This window comes from Eumetopias jubatus, unplaced genomic scaffold, assembly GCF_037043125.1.
Source record: "Eumetopias jubatus isolate StellerSeaLion01/CBP00866 unplaced genomic scaffold, mEumJub1_p1.0 scaffold_2, whole genome shotgun sequence".
Taxonomy (NCBI): Eukaryota; Metazoa; Chordata; class Mammalia; order Carnivora; family Otariidae; genus Eumetopias; species Eumetopias jubatus.
The window spans coordinates 146,036,441-146,056,616 of NW_028274808.1; the positions used below are offsets into that span (position 1 = coordinate 146,036,441).

At 40.1% G+C, this 20,176-nt stretch overlaps 1 protein-coding gene across 2 annotated transcripts in view; it reads right to left on the minus strand.

Moving 5' to 3' along the window:
• The window catches only part of SLC4A4 (solute carrier family 4 member 4), a 290,745-nt gene that overhangs the window by 255,925 nt on the left and 14,644 nt on the right, over positions 1–20,176 (minus strand). For both annotated transcript variants that reach the window (XM_088020772.1, XM_088020764.1), the window contains exon 3: positions 15,635–15,814. In XM_088020772.1, the coding sequence (XP_087876898.1) occupies positions 15,635–15,814 (180 nt within the window). The remainder of the gene's footprint in view (positions 1–15,634; positions 15,815–20,176) is intronic.

Consider the following 20,176-nt stretch of genomic DNA (forward strand, 5'->3'; position numbering starts at 1 on the left):
TCAAGTGCTCATTTTCAGCCCAACCACTCCACTATTACAGCTTCGTGATACAGTACAAGGAGAGCCAGAGCAGGAGTCCAAAGACCCCGTGCCAAGCCTGACTCCTCCAGTCCAGGATGTGTGACCTCAGGCAGGTTGTTAGCCTGTGGAAGCCTCTGATTCGCATTTCTAAAACAGGAATAATGCTTGCTCTAATTGCATCAAGGGTTAGGGCACAATTGGATTCTGTGTATAAAAACCTCCATAAGTTCCAGAGCACTGCACAAAAATATGTTTTGCAATGTATAGTCAACTCAGCTTAGTCAACTCTCTGAATGCCCTTTGAACTGAGTACAGAGGGCCCAGGGAAAACTTTCAATGCCGTCCAAAATAACTTTGATGGAAAAAATGCAACATGAGTCAAAGAAAGAAAAGGCAAAGTGTGAGAACATGAAAAGTGACATAAAAATATATATTTTGCTGCAGTCATAAGGCCTTCCTGGGACCTTTTCTGATTTCTTTTTAGGGAAAATACACATTTCCTGATCACAGGCTTCCAAAGTACAGTGAACAAAAATCCACTGATGTCCTCAGTACATAAAGATTTCAAAATTCCTCCGGCCAAACAAAATCTCCTTTTGTACCGGACATTTCTCTTCTTGCCCTGGCTCTGGCAGAATAGGCTAACAAACCAAAACCACGGTCTAAATCGTCAGGGTGAGACGCCATTCCACGCTCTGGTGATATATGTAAAGTCACCTTGGAAGGGAATCACTGAATAAGCAGAAGCAGGGCTGAGGTTTTTCTACCCTCTTGACCCTGTCACTCAATCCTCCTCTTCCTTACATCACGTAAGTCAGAGAGAGAAAAGGCATGTGTATGATTTAAAGTCGATGCTCCTGAAACATTTACCCAGACTGGTTTGCCCCTCCACCCTTCTGTACTCTAAACTGTAGACCCAGTATCCTCAGGGGATGATCCTGACTGCCAGTGGAGTACCACGTCAAAACGGACAGTCAAAGCTCAGACTCACTTGTGGCTCAAAAACAAACGCTTTCTTTGACACACTGATACAGTAGGAAGCAGTATTTGCAGAAAAGAAGGGAATGACACATAAGCAGAAGTTAGAGGTGATTCGGAAGATAAAACAGCATTGGGAAGAAAATGTGAAACTGGAAAGCAGAAAGTTCGGCTTTTAAACTTGGGTTAAAAATTGATGCTTTAAACGACATGGATGGAACTAGAGGGTATTATGCTAAGCGAAATAAGTCAATCAGAGAAAGACAGTTATGATATGATCTCACTGATATGCGGAATTTGAGAAACAAGACAGAGGATCATAGGGGAAGACAGGAAAAAAATGAAACAAGACGAAACCAGAGAGGGAGACAAACCATAAGAGACTCTTAATCTCAGGAAACAAACTGGGAGTTATGGCTGGGTGATGGACACTGGGGAGGGTATGTGTTGTGGGGAGCGCTGTGAATTGTGTAAGACTGATGAATCACAGACCTGTACCCCTGAAACCAATAATACATTCTATGTTAATAATAAAAAATAATAATTTAAAAAATTAAAATTTAAAAAAATTTCATGCTTTATATATGCAACTAATGAATCGTGGAACACTACATCAAAAACTAATGATATAGTATATGTTGGCTAATTGAACATAATAAAAAAATATAAATAAATAAGTAATTTTTTTCATGTTTTGTTAGCAAAGAAAGTCACCTGATGTGGGGAAGTGTTATTCTTCACCCCTCCCCCTTTCTTTAAAGTTTTTATTTTGAAATGATTCTAGATTCAGAGGAAAGTGCAAAAGCACTACAGAGAGGTTAAAAATTTTTTTAAAAATTGATGCTTTAACTTACTCCATGCTTTTGGCATTCTACATGACTAATTATTAACCTGAAATTGATATCTTTCATTTTCTCAAATACCAGTCCAAAAAACATGAGATTATTTTTTAGACGGAATTCTTCTCAGTGAGGCCTCCCCACATTCAGGCAGTGTTGATGGCATGTCTTAAACAAAAGTACTGTGAGGCTCATCATGCTTCCTTGGGGAACAGAGCGTTGTTTTATGCTCTTCTTTTTACCTGCTGTAGTGTTCTTCTCTTCAGGGTTTACCACATTTTTCTTTCTCATCCTTCAGATTTCAACTCAAGTATGACTTTCTCAGAGACTTCAGTCATTTTCTGACCCCCCCAAATTCGGTCAAATACCACTATTAGATTTGATTGTGCCATACGTGCAAGTTAACATTTAGCTGTGTGCGTATTTGATTAGTAAGAATCAATAATGATAATACAAATTGAATGTGGATGTGTACAGTGTCTTTCCAATTTCATTCACTCTAGCATGAAGCTGTGAAAAAGCCTGATCCAATCTTTTTCACAATCACTGTAGTGTGATGGTTAAGAGCCTTTGCTTGGAGTCAGAGAGACCCCAGTGTCCCAGTAATGCCACTCGCCAACCACGTAATGCCGGGTGAGTCGCTCACATTTGCGAGCTTCAGTGTGCTCAAGGCCCAAGAAAAGGATATTAACCTCAGAGGACTTTGATGAGGAAAACTAAGGTTATATTTTTTAGGTACCTACAAAGGACCTAGACCACAACTCATGTTCAATAAATATTAATTATTGTTATTATCAATATTTTGTCAATGAAAATCAGATTCATTCTTATTACTTCTTGTAATCCTCCTTGATAAGAAGAGAGAGAGAAAAGGATAAATAAACATAAAGAGACCAACCTAGAAAATGTAAGGGGTTACTCAGGCTCAACAGTGATAATGACAAAGTTAAGAGGTGTCAGGTCTTCCTTCCTGGAAGTAAAAATCACATGACTTTTTTTTTTTACTATTTACAAAGTAAATAATGGATCTAAAATATTAATTCACCAATACCCATTAAAACGTGTGTCAGCCACCTATCTCTTTCCATCAGAAAACGATACATTTCACCCAAGCACCAAGTACACCTAAGCTTACATCTCATTGGTCAGGATTAGTCACGTGGCCACCTCTAGCCACAAGGAAATCAAGGTTTTCAGCTGCCACAATGCCGTCATGAACGAAATTGGGATTCTCGGGATAAAGAAGAAAAGGAAAATGGATATCAGGCAGGCTACTAAGCAGAGTCTCCCAAAATGGACTTTCATGGTTATTTAAGCACAGAGAGAAAACCACCATATCCTTTCCGTCTAAAGGGAAAACGGATTTTCTGGTAGAAGCACCTTCGCTTGTTCACCGTCTGCGTTGCTCCTGGATAAAGAGGCAGGGAAACCTAAGCAGCTCCTCACCCTCCCTCCCTTACTTCCTGACCCACTCCTGCTGCACCAAGGCCCAACGCAGGGCTACTTCTCCTGCAAGGCCTTCTCCCGCTCCCCTGCCTAATTTAGGCACATCCTTTCTGCTCTTATACCACCTTGGGTATAATTCCACAATAGCAATTATCGACATTCTCTTAGATTTCTCTGATTTGTGCCATTTTCCCCACTAAACTGTCAGGTGTTTTTTGTTTTTTGTTTTCATGAAATTTTCATCTCTGCAGGCCCATTGTCCAGGACTATGAGTGAGAAGTACTCCATAAATATTTCTCGGATTGGATCAAAATGAATTAAACCGAAATGAACTAAACTGATTTACACTGCACCACACTGAAGGCTCAGGGATGTGGCCACATCTCTTTCCTCACCCTATTGTGGTGGCTAACAGGGTGCCTGCCCAAGTACCATGAAGATTGATGACAAGCTTACAAGCTTATGCTTCATAGGAATAGATCATGTCTCAATGAGATCATGCATTCGCGTGGCTTTCTGGCCAAAAAGGAGGGTCAAAAAGCAGTTACATTAGCTTATTTCCTCTCAGGGGAACCATGGAGAAAGGAATAAAAGTCACTGTTTACCAAACAAAAGGCTGAGAAACATTTTTCCATTTAAGAATATGACAAATTAGTGAAAGTGACAAAAATAAATAAAAACCTACCACATACTCAAAAAGTTGCACAATTGCCTAAAAACCAAACTGCAGTTACGAATATGCTGGCATTTGGCACAGAGTTCAGGATTTCAAGGAAGCAAGCCACTCTTTTATGAACACTGAACAGGAATGTCACAAGCAGCTTTTGATTAACTATGATTGTCACAGTATATAGGAATGGACTAACATATGGTGTTTTTAAAATAAACTACTAACCACATCCAGTGGTTTCAATTAAAGAATGGTTCATTGCTTACAAAAATTCCCCTAGACCCAGCTGTCTTCCAAAAAAGTCCCATTGCCTCACTCTGAATTTCCACTGTCATCAGGCAGATTACTAAAAGGCCAGTCTTGGATTCGGTGTGGACACTCAGGGTAGCCTCTGTATAAAGTAAGTACCTTCCTTCAGCTTTGTCTTGTGGCTGAACAAATCCTGGGGGTCATCTCCTATAAGGAGTCTAAAATGAACTGCAGAGTTATATTAAGTGACCTGCTAGAAGAACAGAGAATATTTAAAATATTATTTTTAGAATATTTAAAATGATTTTATTTACACTATGGTGTTTTGGTGTAAACACACACACACACGCCCTACAACAAAAACAAATATGAAGAAAAAGACAACTATAGCTATAAGGCAAGGCCCAAGCTCCTTCTAAAGAGGATCATCTTGTTGAGAGGACTCTAAAACTAATACCAAAAAAGTAATGTAAAGATAAAAAATGAAAGGCAGCTAGAGAATCACGGTAATCATTACATAATCATGGTGAAAAGCGAACCCTAAGGAACTAAAGATAAGTGAGGTGGAGGCTACTCGAAACCGGTTTGAGGAGAGGATGTAGAGACCTGGTCCAGGTAGGTGATGGGGCTCTACTTTGAGGAGCGGTGACACGTTACCCTTTGCCACCAGCCCAGGGACTTTTCTGTTCTTCTTTGGTCTCACTGCCTTTCTTGATAGTCAGAGTTCCTCCGCCTCCTCTTTCTGATAATTTGTCATCTCCTCAGTCTCTTCTCACCTTCAGTGTCACTCACGTGCGCTCTTCCCCCAATCCCCACAACTGCCCAAAATAGAGAACTCAACGATGTTTTTAAACTCAATTGTTATTTAAAAAGAAATACATTCTCCAGGTCGGTTTTGCTTATACATTGCCCTTGACTGATTTCTTTTTCATCTGAACTAGTATGAGCCTTCTATTAAAATAAATGTTCCCAGTCCCACTCTGGAAGACAGTACATTCTCCCCACCCACCAGACAAGAAGAGCATCTCTGGCACGTGTGCCTGCAGACAAAAATATGCAGAAAAGCTCCTCAAATTTATCCCATTATATTTACCACCTCGGTGTTTTTACAAATGTCAGAAAGAATCATAAAGTAACAGAATAGAAGGAGCTTAAGGAGAATGTAGCATAGACAGGTTTCCAGCCAGTTTCATGGGGGAATAAAATCTGTAAACCTTCCAAGTTTGGTGTGAGCATGCAAACAGTAGGAAAAGTTTCCTTGAGCCACACTCTGCACACATACTTTCAAAAAAACTCTGATTAGCATTTGATCTAAATGAAGTGTCCAGTAGAACACCAGCTATCTACCCTTAACTCCTTTTTTTTTTTTTTTTAGATTTTATTAATTTGAGAGAGAGTGAGAGAGAGAAAGCACAAGCAGGGGGAAAGGGCAGAGGGAGAGGGAGAAGCAGACTCCCCGCTGAGCAGGGAGCCTGGCCTGGGGCTTGATCCCAGGGTCCTGGTACCGTGACCTGAGCCGAAGGCAGATGCTTAACCAACTGAGCCACCCAGGCGCCCTTAATTCTTCTTAAACTAGAGTATCTTTTGCTCAAAATCTATGTTTAAGAATTGGAGTAAAAAGGGAGAATGTTCACTGTTTTTGGGTGTGGCCATCAATACATAATAATCCAAAAGCCTTTTTGAAATTTTTCGCTTGTTTGTTTCCTTGGTTTTTGTTTGGGGTTCTCGGCAGTTTCACAAGAAGTAACAAAGTAAAAGTTAGACAAAAAATTGATTTAAGATTTTATAGTTGCTCACGCATGTGTTCTGGGTATTGGGTGAATCTGCAGTGAATTTCTAGTTATAGGAATTGCTATTCCCATGCCTTGGCAACAGAAATCAGCCTATTTTCTACTGAAAACAACTTCAGTTTTAAGCAAACACAGCTAGCCATATACGGCCCACATGTTTATTGTAAATCTGCCTTCAGAAGTCACATTTTCCATTACACCTAAATTATCCCTTCCCAAAGCCTCATAAATGAAGCAGAAGCAATTAAATATAATTGCTTTCTTTTGTGGCCTTTGTGGTAAAATTTTGATAATTTTCATACAGAATGCTGTAGCCCAATAACACCTCTACCAGCAGTGGCTTTAAGTAAGGGGAGCAAGTGCATCCTGCCTTTTTTTTTTTTTTTTTTTTAATGGAAATCTGCTTAACTGGCATGCAGCAACAGAATAAAAGGTTTCAGGGATGTTCTTGTTTCAAAATCACTAAACCATAATTCTGAGGAGGAGATACAAAGGTCATCTAAGTTCATCTCTGCAGCAACATGGATTATTCTGTTTATCCGTAATACATATAAATAAACGACGCCTAAGATTCTCTATGTAAGACAGTCCACAAACAGCCCTGATGACACAGTAATTAACAAATCTCACTATCCTGAAGTAGCTTCTTTTATATACTATACTTACTCACCACAGTGGAATACGAACCCGAAACGAACAGTCATAAGCAGAGGCAGGCTTATTCCAACTCAACATGCTATATGGTTCTTTAGAGAAATGTCTTCTTAAATTATATTTTGCATGCTTACATTAACCTGCATATTTTCACACATTTTAATATTTTCCCATGAGAAAAAGTACATGCAGGGTAGCACTTTTATTTCTGTTTTGAAAACATACAATTTCTATTTTATTTATGTACTAATTAGTCACTGCGAAACAAAGTTGTAGAACTATATGACATGAGCAAGATCACTTTTCCTGGTCTTCTCTCTTGCCATTTCACCATCATTCAACTCCCACTATTGCACAACACTGGTGATTTCTATTTTAATCACCCTTCAGTAAGATTTAGGTTGGAGGGGTAGCATTTTTTAACTAAAGTAAGTCATTAATACTGAATAGTCACATAACCTTTCCTCTTCAGTTTGTATTTCCTCAGACAGGCTGGAATATTTTAAACTAATTGGTAATATCTGGACATTTCATTTATGCCTCCAACGCAAAGGATACACTCTTTCAGAAAATGAGCATGAGCTATTGCTCCTGCCCTTGAGGCTCTAACGATGCTGTTGGAGAGATGACACACTCCTGAACGAAACATGGGAAGTGTTACCAGTCTAAATACCAGAATGTGTAATGCAGGTCAGCTCACAGGAGCTCAGAAACTGGGAAAGTTGTCATAAATTAGTATTAATGTAGTCTTTAAGGACTTGAAGAAACAGAGCAAACCTATAATTTTCATTAAATAACTTAAAATATTAAAATTAATAGAGGAAACCCCACTACACTATCAGTTTACTCTTAATGTGTAAGAACCCCAAGTTCGGGACCTGCGTTAAGTAGTGAGCCGCATTAGAAGAGTTTTGCTTGCTTGCTTGTTCACTTGTTTAATTAAAGAGAGACTAGGTGGAAGTGAATTTAAGATGTCTGGCAGCCTTGTCTGAAAAAAGTCCCTTCTATTTCAAAGAAGAATCTGAAGGCTGAAAATCCAAATAAGAAGATGTTGCCTTAGGAATTCAAAGGGAAGGGCAGACATGAGAGGCTGTGAAGGAAAAAACCAATAGGACTCAGTGAGTGGCTGGCTATGGAAGAAAAAGAATAGGAAAGAATCAAGGATAACTGACATTTTTATTATATAGGCAACCAGGATAGTAGGGACTCCATGCTCACAACACCTTCATAAAAATGTGATTAAAAAAAAAAATCAAGTAACACTCCCCTTGCATTGGAAAGTTATTAAAAGAACCCAACATTCCTGCTTCCAGATTGTGGTCATGGAAGAACTCCAGAGAACTTATTTGTAGAATATACCCATGGTCTCCAATGGTCCCTCATCCCAACTACTTCTGCATCAACAGTTCAAACTCATAAAGTCTGGAATCAAATCCCTGGTATCAAGAACACATATAGTCCCTTAAGAACAATTTCCTTCAATATGAGAAATTTCCTAAACAGAATACCCTTTCAAGAAGACCCCTACTAGGGAATACAGTCAATGATACCTAATAGTGTTGAATGGTGACAGATGGCAGCTATGCTTGAGCTGAGCACAGCACAGCATATACAGGTGTTGTACACCTGAAACTAATGTAACATGGTATGTAAACCATACTCGAATTAAAAAAAAAAAAGATCCCTACCAATACTCCACACAATTCCAATAATCACACACACACACACACACACACACACACACACACACACACATACTCACAAATATACTCACACCCTCAAGCTTCCTGTCTTATAAACTTGAACCCATACCACAGGATGTGTCCTGCCTTCAGCTGAAGTGGTAATGCCTATAGCAGACAGTCATTTACACCCCCACTCACTTCATTAAAGTATACTTCACATCTTAAATTCCACACCTGCTGGGGTTTCCCCTGTTTTCCACCCCAAGTCACAACCTCCTTTTAGCCTAGAGCACCCCAGCACCTGGAGCACAATAGAACCCTCTGAGGCCTCCTGAACTCATGAGTCACTATAAATAGAAGCAACATCAACTCTCCCATGACACATGTAAACACACTATTCATAACATCTCATGGCAGGATAAAATGGAATAACTATTGTAACAGAACAGTCAGAGGCAACAAGAAATGACACCCTTCCATAGTGTAAGAACTGCCATTTGGAGGGCACGTCAAGGTGACTTCAGGAGAACTGAATTTCAGAAATTCAAAGCTCCCTGAGAGATGTATACGGTTAACTGCCTAAAGAAGACAAAAGCACCACGACACAGTCCTCCTGTATTCACCAACATCACAGAGGACTAAACAGCAATTATTTGTACCACACAAAACACAGCATTGCTGAGCCAACCCAGTGCCACCAAAAATACAAGTATGCCAAACATATTTCCTTTCTGTACAACACTGCCTTCAAGTTGCTGACCTACCCCAGCCAACAGCTCTTCGCCAGATTAATTTCACTGAGAAACACAAAGAGCCAGAAAGAGATCCTTCTCATGAAGGAGCAAACAGCCCACTTGCTTGCAGGGGTCCAGAACTGGGAATTCCAACTATTGACCAAAATCAGGAACACAGTCAGCAGGCAGAGTCACAACAGGAACTACTTCTGCCCCCTTGAGAGTCTTGTTTCATTGGTCTTTTCACCTACCAGTCAGTATCCAGGTGACACCCACTAGCAAGTTTAAAGACTAAATTTAGGTTAGTTCTCTCAAAGATGCCACTGAGAGCAAGGAGCCAAGCTGATAGCTAAAGCAAAGGGATAGCCAGCGGGAATTTGTAGTAGAAAAGTCCAGAAGAGCTTAAAGGATACTGATTAGTGTTCATAGGATATTAATCTCTACAAAGTTTTAGTCTGAAGCTTTTGGCATTACCTGTGTGCAATGGAGAGGGGAAAAAATGAGCTTGTTCAGAGTAACTCAAAATAGTAATTGCTAACCATCACTGTTAACCAGATGCACTGCTCATTTAATACTCACACTATGAATTAAGCTCTATGATTATCTCCTTTTCACACATGAGGAAACTGGAACACAGAGAGGTTAAGTATCTTTGCCAAGGTTACACTGCTGATAGGAGCTGGGATTCAAACTCAGTCTGGCTCGAATATGTGTTCCTAACCACTGGCTTCCAGGTAAAATTACATTACAAGTGCCCCTTCTGAAAAGGCAAACTCTTTAAGTTTTCAATTTTTTTTTTTAATATAAAGAGACTTTGTTTCAGACCTAGAGAAAAGTACTTCCTCCTACTTATGTAAGATAAAAAAAAAAAAAAAATAGAGAAGAGGGTGAAAGAGACAGTATAGTTCTTCTGTGTTGTGTTTTTTTCTTAACAGGGACAGCATCTACCTCATTCCACGCACATTCCAAAGATCCTCTCCTCCCCTACCATACTCATTCATTTGGGGGATATGCACATGGCATATCAAGAATAAACAATCTTACTTTATTACCTCAGACTTAAGGGTCTTGCCTGAAAACATTTAGAAATCAAGAAAAAATAGAAATGCACTAAGAAGAATGAGGTCAGGTAGAGGGAGGGCAGAGGGGTGTGCACTGGGAAAACGGGAAGTCAGATGACAAAACCCCAAATAATCTTGGCTCCTATGAAAAGGTACTCTGTTCATTTACCCGGAAGCACCAAACAAAAGCAGCTCCCCATTTCTCTGTTTCAGTTTCCTGAATATAACTGGATCACCAACTGGCATCCATTGTTCCCAGCTCACAGAACAATGTTCACTAGCATAAATCCATCAGTTCTGGTACATATCCAAGAGCTAAAAAAAGAATACCACAAGATTGAATGAGTGTCTATATGCACATACCTCGCAATATGACTCTACAACAGACAAGTCATACGTGTGAGAAGCAGTTAGCACCTCCAAGCACTGATGCATGCTCCAGCTTGTCAAGAAATATATTACACATCAGACCAATAGGCTGAATGGGATATTCTGTGTCGCTCTGTTTCCTAACATTTTACACACCTTCAGCGTCTCTGCACTCACAAAGTAGCCTATGATTCCCGCACAAATATCCCAGGACACTAACAAATGAGAAGTTCGGAGGTCAAAACCATCTGTGGGGGGAAGCTGTGGTGTGTTTCTAGGGCCTGTCTCCTCAAAGACCACCTTCCCACCCACTTTCTGGGCAACCCTCAGAGGATGGCAGCTGCGAACTTAAAAAAAAAAAAAAAAAAGTGCATGGTGGAGGAGGCAAAAAGGATTATTTTTAAGAAAGAGCACAATCTAACTTTTCTCTCCACCACCCACTCCACACCACCTCCTCATTCCCTTGTCTCTCCTCCTGCTTGCTCTTCCATTTCACTCTTCTTCCCCAGCCTCTCGCCGCATTGCTCAGTGAACCACACCTCGCATGCGTTTCCTTCTCTGTGGCCCCAGCTGGGCCAGCGGTTCGGGCACCACACTGGGAAAGAGCAGCTGTGTAAGGACTCGGGGCTGCCGCCAAGCTCGCAGGAACAACCCTAGCTCCTCCTCAAGGCTCCAGATATGTGGGAACCAAAACCTGCATTCACTTTTTAGAAGCCCTGCCTTGACAGGAGAGCCATGAAGAAAGGAAGCAGCACCTCTGTTATGAGCCAAATGAACCTGTTAATTATGTCATCTTCCTGATGTGCCTAACTACTGGAAGATACTTGGCTTATTTCTTCTCCTAAATGCCCTTAATTATTCAATTCCATGCTTTAATACGGCTTCTGGAGCTGAGCTGCCTGAATTCTGCGTGGAATAGTAAGCACTTTTAAGTGTACATGATGAATCCATGTGCCCTGTGGATGAATTTCTTCCATCAGCTGTGGGCGACAAGCAACTCAACACACTCGGGAGTCATCTACCCAAACCAAGATACCACTTTAACAATAGTTAAAATAATGAGGCACTTTCCAAAGTGGAATAATTAAAAGTTAGGACCAGATTTTATGTGGCGCGGGAAGAAGGCAGAGCAGGGAAATATAAAGATGATGTGCAAGGATTAAAAACAAGAAAATCAGCTAGATCTTTATCAATTAATGTGAACTACTCAGACCAATAAAAGCAACATTTGTGTCTTCCTCTATAGTAATCCATCCACTCAATTACTCTTCAAGAAGCATTTATTAGGCACATCCTATGTGCCAGGCACTGTGCTAAGTGCCAGAAATAGCATAGTGAACAAGACAAATCTGATCCTCTCACTCACTGAGCTAACAATCTAGCATCAACACAAGACAAAACTGCAGGCTCACAGAATCACAAGTTGAAGCAAACAGTATGAAGGAAAGAAAGAGCTGAGAAAGAATGACACTGGAGAACGTATGTTAGATAGAGTAATAGGAAAAGGCTTGTCTCCACAACATATGAAAGCTAGAACATGGGACACCTGGGTGGCTCAGTCAGTTAACGGTCTGCCTTCCGCTCAGGTCATGATCCCAGGGTCCTGGGATCCAGTCCCTCATCAGGCTCCTCGCTCAGTGGGGAGTCTGCTTTTCCTTCTGCCTGCAGCTCTCCCTGTTTGTGCTCACTTGCTCTCTCTCTCTCTTTCTCTCTCTCTCCCCCTCTGACAAATAAATAAATAAAATCTTAAAAAAAAAAAAAAAAAAGCTAGAACATAAAGGGAAAGAAAAGCTAACCAGGACAAGAACGGGGTGACCATTCCGGGAAGACAGGACTACATGTGCAAAGGCCCTGAGGCAGAAAGGGTTTGGGTACCAAGGGACTGAAAAATCAGTGTGGCTGAAGTAAAGTGAGCAAGACGAGAATGACACATAGCAGGACTCGTGAAACACTGTGGGCCATGATGCCCAATCAAGATTTTATTCTAGGGACAAGAGGAAATTTTCAGCGGAAGAAGGGCATAACTCAATTTACACTTTATGATGATCACTGTTGCCTCTGGGTGGAAAAAGACTTGAAAGTGGAGTTTGTTGCAAATGTCTAAGCAAGAGATTCCCTGGACCAGAATGTGGCAGCAAAACTGAAGAGGAATAGACAGATTCAGACATATTTTAGAAGTAGAACCAATAAAAGTCATTGAAGGATTGTATTTGAGGGTGAAATAAGGAAAGAATCAGAGACGACTCTCATCAAGTTACTCTATTTATATACAGGGTTTTTCCAGAAGTTACAAGCATCACCTGATATAATGTCAGGCTCATGCAGGAATCTGATCTATGGGACATGGTATGCCTGTATGTGCATAAGGATCTCAAACACCTGGACCCAAGAATAACAGAAACTCTGTGTAGCTGTTCTTGAGAGACAATAATGGTATACTAGGCAGATATTTCAGTGAGTTTTCCCATAAGAATTTTATTGTCATGTTGGTGCCAGAGCCCTGTAGCTTCCCCAAAAACCTAGGGTTAAATGCCTTTCTATACCTGAGTGCAACAAGGCTCACTTTCACATACAAGTGCTCCAGATAAACCAGTGACCAATCCATTTAGTCTCCATGATAAGCAGTAAAGAAAATATAAATTTCTAAGAGGACCTTCATATCAAATTGGATGACCCAATGGGGTGCCTGAGTGGCTCAGCTGGTTAAGCATCCAACTCTTAATTTTGGTTCAGGTCATGATCTCAGGGTCGTGAGATGCCCGGGGGAACTGAGCTCCATGCTGGGTGTGGAGCCTGCTTGAGATTCTCTCTCTCACTCTCTCTTTGCCCCTCCCCTGCACGTGCTCTCTCTCTCTCCAATAAATAAATAAATAAATAAATAAATAAATAAATAAATAAATCAGCAATGGTCTTTAAAAACAATTGGATAACCCAAGTCAAGTATGTTGAGGCATATTACAAGCATAACTTATTGACTAGCAAGAAAATAACTATAAAATGCACATTTACAAATAATTTTCTTATGATCATTGAACAGTTGGGTCCTTAACAACAGTTTCTCCATATGACCCCTTCAGAAACTGAGTATACAACACAGTACAGTACACCCCAGGGAAGAGACCTCAGAGGGTAAAAAGAATGGACTGCCTTGTTTATTTTACATGCTGCATGCAAGCTGGTCCCCAACTGCCACAGAAAGCAATAGGCCCCCCGTGGTTGGTGCACATTTAGTCTCAGCACCTTTCTGATCTGTTCATTCCCTTTTACCTCTTGAGTGTTACTGGCATTGTTTCTGTTGCCCTTCCTAAAAAGCTGGTACATAATTATCTCAAAAGCCCTTGGCCCATTCGTCTAGATGAGCACCTCTCACCTTTTTAGTATTTATAGTGACCATGCACTCTCGTTCATACTCTGCAGAATGAGAGATGACTCAGAGACAGAGGGAGAGAGAGAGCGAGAGATCTACACACACACACACACACACACACACACACACACACACGCACACAGGGGGAGACCTCCGGTTCTGGCGCAGGCTTCACCAAAACAGACAGCAAATATAGATAAATAGTAGTAATTTATTTGGAAAATGGTGTAATCTTTTCTTCCTGCAGACTGTTAACTATGACCTTTTTTTTTTAAAGATTTTATTTATTTATTTGAGAGAGAGAATGAGAGCACGAGAGGGAAGAGGGTCAGAGGGAGAAGCAGACCCCTCGCCGAGCAGGGAGCCCGATGCGGGACTCGATCCCGGGACTCCAGGATCATGACCTGAGCCGAAGGCAGTCGCTCAACCAGCTGAGCCACCCAGGCGCCCAACTATGACCTTTTTTACCTGCATTTCAAGGACTTTGCTTGAATCAGGCCCCATTATTTTAGTCAGTATATGAAGGATTCCTTTCAGAAAGGCTTTTCCCCAACATTCTAATGAAAAGTACAGAATTCTTTCCTCCTGCCCTTTGGTCCTTCCTGTCTTACATTTATTCTAATATCCTTAAGTTTTAATTTTGTGGTCTACCTCCAAGCTTTCCTCCAACCTTTGCCCTCTAATCCGGTGGTCCATCTGTACTGTTCCTCTTAGGATAGTACTTCCCTAGCTCCTAAGCCACCTGCTCAGTTTCAGTGGTGAGACTATTCGAGAGTCACAGATTCACCTCACTACACTTCACACCCTCTTTAATTTAACTCTGTAAATTCACTTTTCAACACTCCTGAGCCATTAATTCTAATTTGGCCTCTCATCACCTGCAAGGACTGAGCCGGATCTTTATCTGTGCCACCCATAGCGCATTTTATTGCAGGTTCCATATTTCTGCAACTGTAGCGAAAAGATGAAGAATGTACAGAGCTCTGCCAACATGAAAAGCTGTCACTACGTAGCTCCTGTTGGGGAATCTTCCAAAACTGGCATGTGTTTCTTTTGCTTCTCCCTTCTTCACATATTCATTCTCACTTCAGCCACAAAGCTCCCCAGATAGCCAAATATTCTCCACATCAAGAGAAGCAAAAGCAACATATGCATACACCCAAATACACAGTCCACCCTATCAACTGAATCCTTGGGTGTTTGTTCTCTGAGCTCTCATTACCCTGTTCTCAATAACACTTCTATCCAACGTATGATATTTAATATGTTCAACATTTCAAGAACTGTATCACTCTACATTCTTCTCTGACTCACAGGATGCTTTTCCACTCGTCCTTTGCAAATCATCGACCTCCTCTAAAACCTGGTTAAACACCATCTATCACCCTATCAACGTCATATGTATATATAGTTCTCATCTTGACCTACTCTCTTAAAAGAACCTATTTGGAAGCAATTCTTTGAGTCTTCCAGTTACTACTGATTACTGTACTTAAATACCATGTATAACACTCTGCCCTACCTCACGAGTCAAAACGTAGAGTACACAAGCATGCCTAAGCCTTCTCAGATCTTTTCAGAATCTTACCAGATCTCCTGCTAGAACAACCTGCTAGGACAAGAAAGGAGTCCCACAGACATTATCCTTTAAGAGGAGACCATCCCAGTATGACCGTGCCCCTCCCCATTAGTCACAAGATCCTAAAAGGTGTCTTTCCCAAGGATGTGGGAGTGAGGCGGAGAAAAGCAGCAACACCCAGGGAGTACTCACTGAGAGGTTTCAGGATGCTGCTGCTGGATTCATCAGCATTTTCCACATCTGACTTATCAGAGTAGTTCTCAGAGATTCTTTCTTTCTCCTTCTTTTCTTTGTGCCCTGTCTTTCTCTTGTGGCGTCTCCTTCTCCTGTAGCTCTTCGGCACATGGACCCCAATGTAGATGGTATGGTGACCTAAGAAGGTACACAGATCATCAGTCATTTCAAAGCACAGTCTCTGCTGCATATAAGTTTCACAAGCTCCTCAGGCCAGAAGAAAATGTCTATGGATTCATTACCACTTTATATTTGACAAAGAAACTGGAAAAATAAAATCTCTTCCCAATTTTCAGTTCGCTAGAGTATAATTCAATCCGTTGGCTGGCACTAGGATTCTGCGAGGGTGTACCCCAGTTCTATTCAAATAGACTCCTTTTAAAAGTTTAGGGAAACCAAAAAATACCAAGCCAGAAATCAGGAATTCTTGATTCTGGTCCTACCTCCAAGATCAATTAGCTATTTGACCTTGAGCAGGTCCCTTCACCATTCTGGGCCTCAATCTCGTCATTTGTATAACAAGAGGCTTACATTGGGTGATCCCCGGAGACCTTTCCAGTTCTAACCTTCCTGAGTCTGTGACTGTACTGAACAGGGTGCTGAAAAAGGAGGCCTGGGAGCAGCAAAAAATAAAGATCTAACTCAAAGTTCAAGAAGTCATTCTGCTGGGGATAAGCTTTTGCATTAAAACTTTTTCTTTTTCTTTATCTTTTTCTTTTTTTTTTTTTTTTTTTTTTTACCAAATCAGCAGAATAGAGACTTAGAACTGGGACAAATTGAGAAAAAATAAGACATACTTGGAGAGAAGATTTTAGAAATACTCAAATGTTCACACTAGGAAACAGCTAAAATGAATGTCAGTTACAGTACCATTCTCATTTTTCTTTTTTCGTTTCTAAAAGTTTCTAAAAACTGGTTGTTGCAATGATAAAAATAAACGCAGCCCAGCAAAAATTGCCTTGAAGAGAAGGGCATGAGGAAAAAAGATTGTGAAATGCTTTTAGTTCTCTAGATGGAAGAAGCTGCAAAACTGACAAGTGATATTATTTTTACAAAATCTGATAAGACAGAAAAAAAAAGAAAGGAACTCAAAGTTCCACATCTTTTTTTTTTAATTGGGAAACTTTTACTTTCACCTTATATACAGCATAACTTCTGAAACTATAGGAGACTCTTAATCACAGGAAACAAACTGAGGGTTGCTGGAGGGGAGGGGGGTGGGGGGATGGGGTGGCTGGGTGATGGACACTGGGGAGGGGTATGTGTTGTAATGAGCACTGATGATGGTATTATATAAGATTGATGAGTCACAGACTTGTACCCCTGAAACAAATAATACATTATAAGTTAATTAATTGAATTTAAATTTTTTTAAAAAGGTAAAAAAAACATAAATCATGGGAATAAAAGGCATAACACAGGGAATATAGTCAGATATTATAACAGTGTGGTTTGGTGACAGATGGCCGCTATACTTGTGGTGAGCACACATATTGTATAGAGAAGGTGAATCGCTATGTTGTACACCTGAAATTAATGTAATATTGTGTGGCAATTATACTCAAAAAATTAATTATTTGGGAAAAAAAAGAATGTGGGAACCACCACCTCGGAAGTAATGTGAAAACTTTTTTTTTGAGCTGCGAATTAGATGAGATTAATCTCATCTTTCCCACTTCCTATCCTATTCTAGAATTATTCCTTGATGACCACTTTACAATGCCATGGATAATACCACACACCTAACATGCAATACATATACATGCAGTATGTCTAATATAAACTGCTGTGAGTTACTTTCCACAGTAACTCATCAGGCATATCTAAAAACACTCTCATTCACAGGGGTGTTCCCTTAAATTGGAAGGATTAAAACAACTATATGCTCCTTTAGGAGAGAGCTTCCAACTAAGGAATGCAGATCCCTAAGTGAATGGGTTAGCATTCCAAAAAAAAAAAAAAAAAAAAAAATCTGGTATTTGGAATGAAGTTGGAGGCATCTATATAAAGTATGAAACTCCCCCCAACACACACAGACAGACACACACACACACACCAACTCAACTATTACAAAGCACAGTGAAATTCTCCTCACAGAATGAGTGCCAATGAGAAATTTATCGTGTCTAACCATTTGGGAGCAAACTGTTCTCATGGGAAAGCTATATTCTCCTAGGAAGTAGGAAATGTCTCAGAAACAATGTGAATTAAGAAACAGTGTCAATTGTTTCCTGTACTCCAGTTACTGAGGGAGTCCTGCAGCTTTATCTCGAGTCACACAATATATGTAAGCAAAGCCAACCAATTTCTAGAGTAAATCAAACACTGAGAGCTTGGTTGCTTTCGTTCAGGAATCAGGAAAACATCATGAAAAGAATTAAGAGGTTAGAAAATTTTAAAACCTGTCATATTAAATATTTTCTACATCTTATTAAATAATGGCAACTAAGCAAAAAAAAAAGTCAGTGAAGCTACATTAGTCATACTGATATTACACAGAAAGATTTTTTTATTTACCCACAGTGTCTTTGATAAGTCACTTAAAAGATAGTTCATATGGGCTGATAGGATTTTAAGGTAAGATTTCTGACTATAAACTGTTGTTGTTGTCAACCTAACCAAAGAGGGTGATTCAGAGAGTGAGCTTTCAAAGCCCACGGAGAGGAACATACCTGACCTTCTGGGACCTAACTGGAGTTACACCACCACAAAAATGGTGCCACTTTATTCGCACCATGGTCACATGCTTTCCCACGAGTCCCCACCCACTCCCCCGCCACTTTATAAAGAAGATTCAGCTTACCCCCATCTCCTCTAGCTCCTGCCTCAGGTGCTCCCCCCAACACATACCCTTCACGCACTTTCACACACTTTCACATAGGTGGGGAAGCTTTCAGATAATGATGATGCTCTCTGGAGCCCAGATACTAAGCAGAACTGCAGTTCCTGGCAAGACACCCCAAATTTCAGACATTTTTTTATCAGCTTTATTGAAGTATAATTTACATGCATAAAATTCACTCATTTTAAGGGTACAAGTCAAAGATTTTTAGTATATTTACAGAGTTCTGCAACCATCACCCTAATCAACTTTAGAATTTTTCCACCAATCCAGGAAGATCCCTCCTGCACATGGGCAGCAGTGTACCTTCCGCGCCCACCCCCATCCCATACAACCACTCCTAATACTCTCAGTAATGGCCTCTGGTAAGCTACAATTCTCTGGTAACCACATAGCTGTGACCTCTTATGTGGGCATCCTTACAGCACAGTAGAATAGACTATTCCCCGAGTAAAGAAGATACTGCTTTCCAAGAGCTGCCAAAGGAAATCATGACACTGGGCAAAACTCAAAAGCATCCTCCTTTTCTTCTTACACATTTCCGGTAACTAAATTTTCCTTTTCTATCTTGGGTTCAGGGAGAAGAGAAAGAGCATGGTCCTGCGGTTAAATAAACCTTTAGGAACTCAGGGACAGTGCTTGTGTTGCATCAATTACCTCTCGGTCACTGTCCACTTCAGCTTCTTCGCCCACGGGAGGAGAGCAAGACACCCTCACTCTGGAGAGTGAGGAGAAGGCGTGCTTTCTCAAGGTGATGACCAAATATTTCATAAGCTGTACATGCCAAGTAACAAAAATACCAAAAGTAAAATGAGCTCAAATGGAAGATTCTTTCTTGCTGCTCCCACGGAATACCTGTCTTCGGGAAGCAGAATTACTGATGAAAATATACTATTGTTGATAAGACTCTCCTAGGTGGATTTCAATATTTATTTTCAATAAAATATCTTAACCTGTCTCACAGATATGTCATGAAGATTGATGGCTATTTTTAAAATTGCAACTCATAAAAATGACAGCAAGCACTTAGGTAATCTATAAAGGTTGAGGGTGGAGTATTATTATACATATAAAATAAAAAATGAGAAACTTGACAGACAAGTTTTCCAATCCAGCAAGAGTCTACAAAACCGTAGATGCTAAAAGAATCAGGGACAGTTACCTGCTTAACTTGTAAAAGAATTTTAGACTAAAAATATATATATATGATATATAAATATTATATATATATATATATAAAATCAAATAAAACCTCTCTGCTAGAAATGTCACCCAAAACTGCTTCCAAAATTTCACCAAAAACTTCCTAAGGAGAAGCAATAATTTTTTTTAAATAGCTATAATTCATAAGAAAAGGTGATTTTTTCAACTACACTCAAGTAGAAAAAAAATTTAAGGTGATTGCATTAAATATTATTAAAATAAAGCTTCCATTTTTGCTACGAAAATTGTAGAAAGTAAAACCACTGGAATCTACATTTGATGGTGTTCATTTAGGTGTGAGTCAAAGGGCATTCAGTCCTTGATTTGGCAGTGGCCTCAGTATCATGTGCTCAGATAAATACCCTGCATGCCTTTCTCTGACAGATGGTATAAGTTCCCAACAAACTCTAAATGTCTTGGGAATATCTCATACTCCATCCCACAGCCAGTACTAC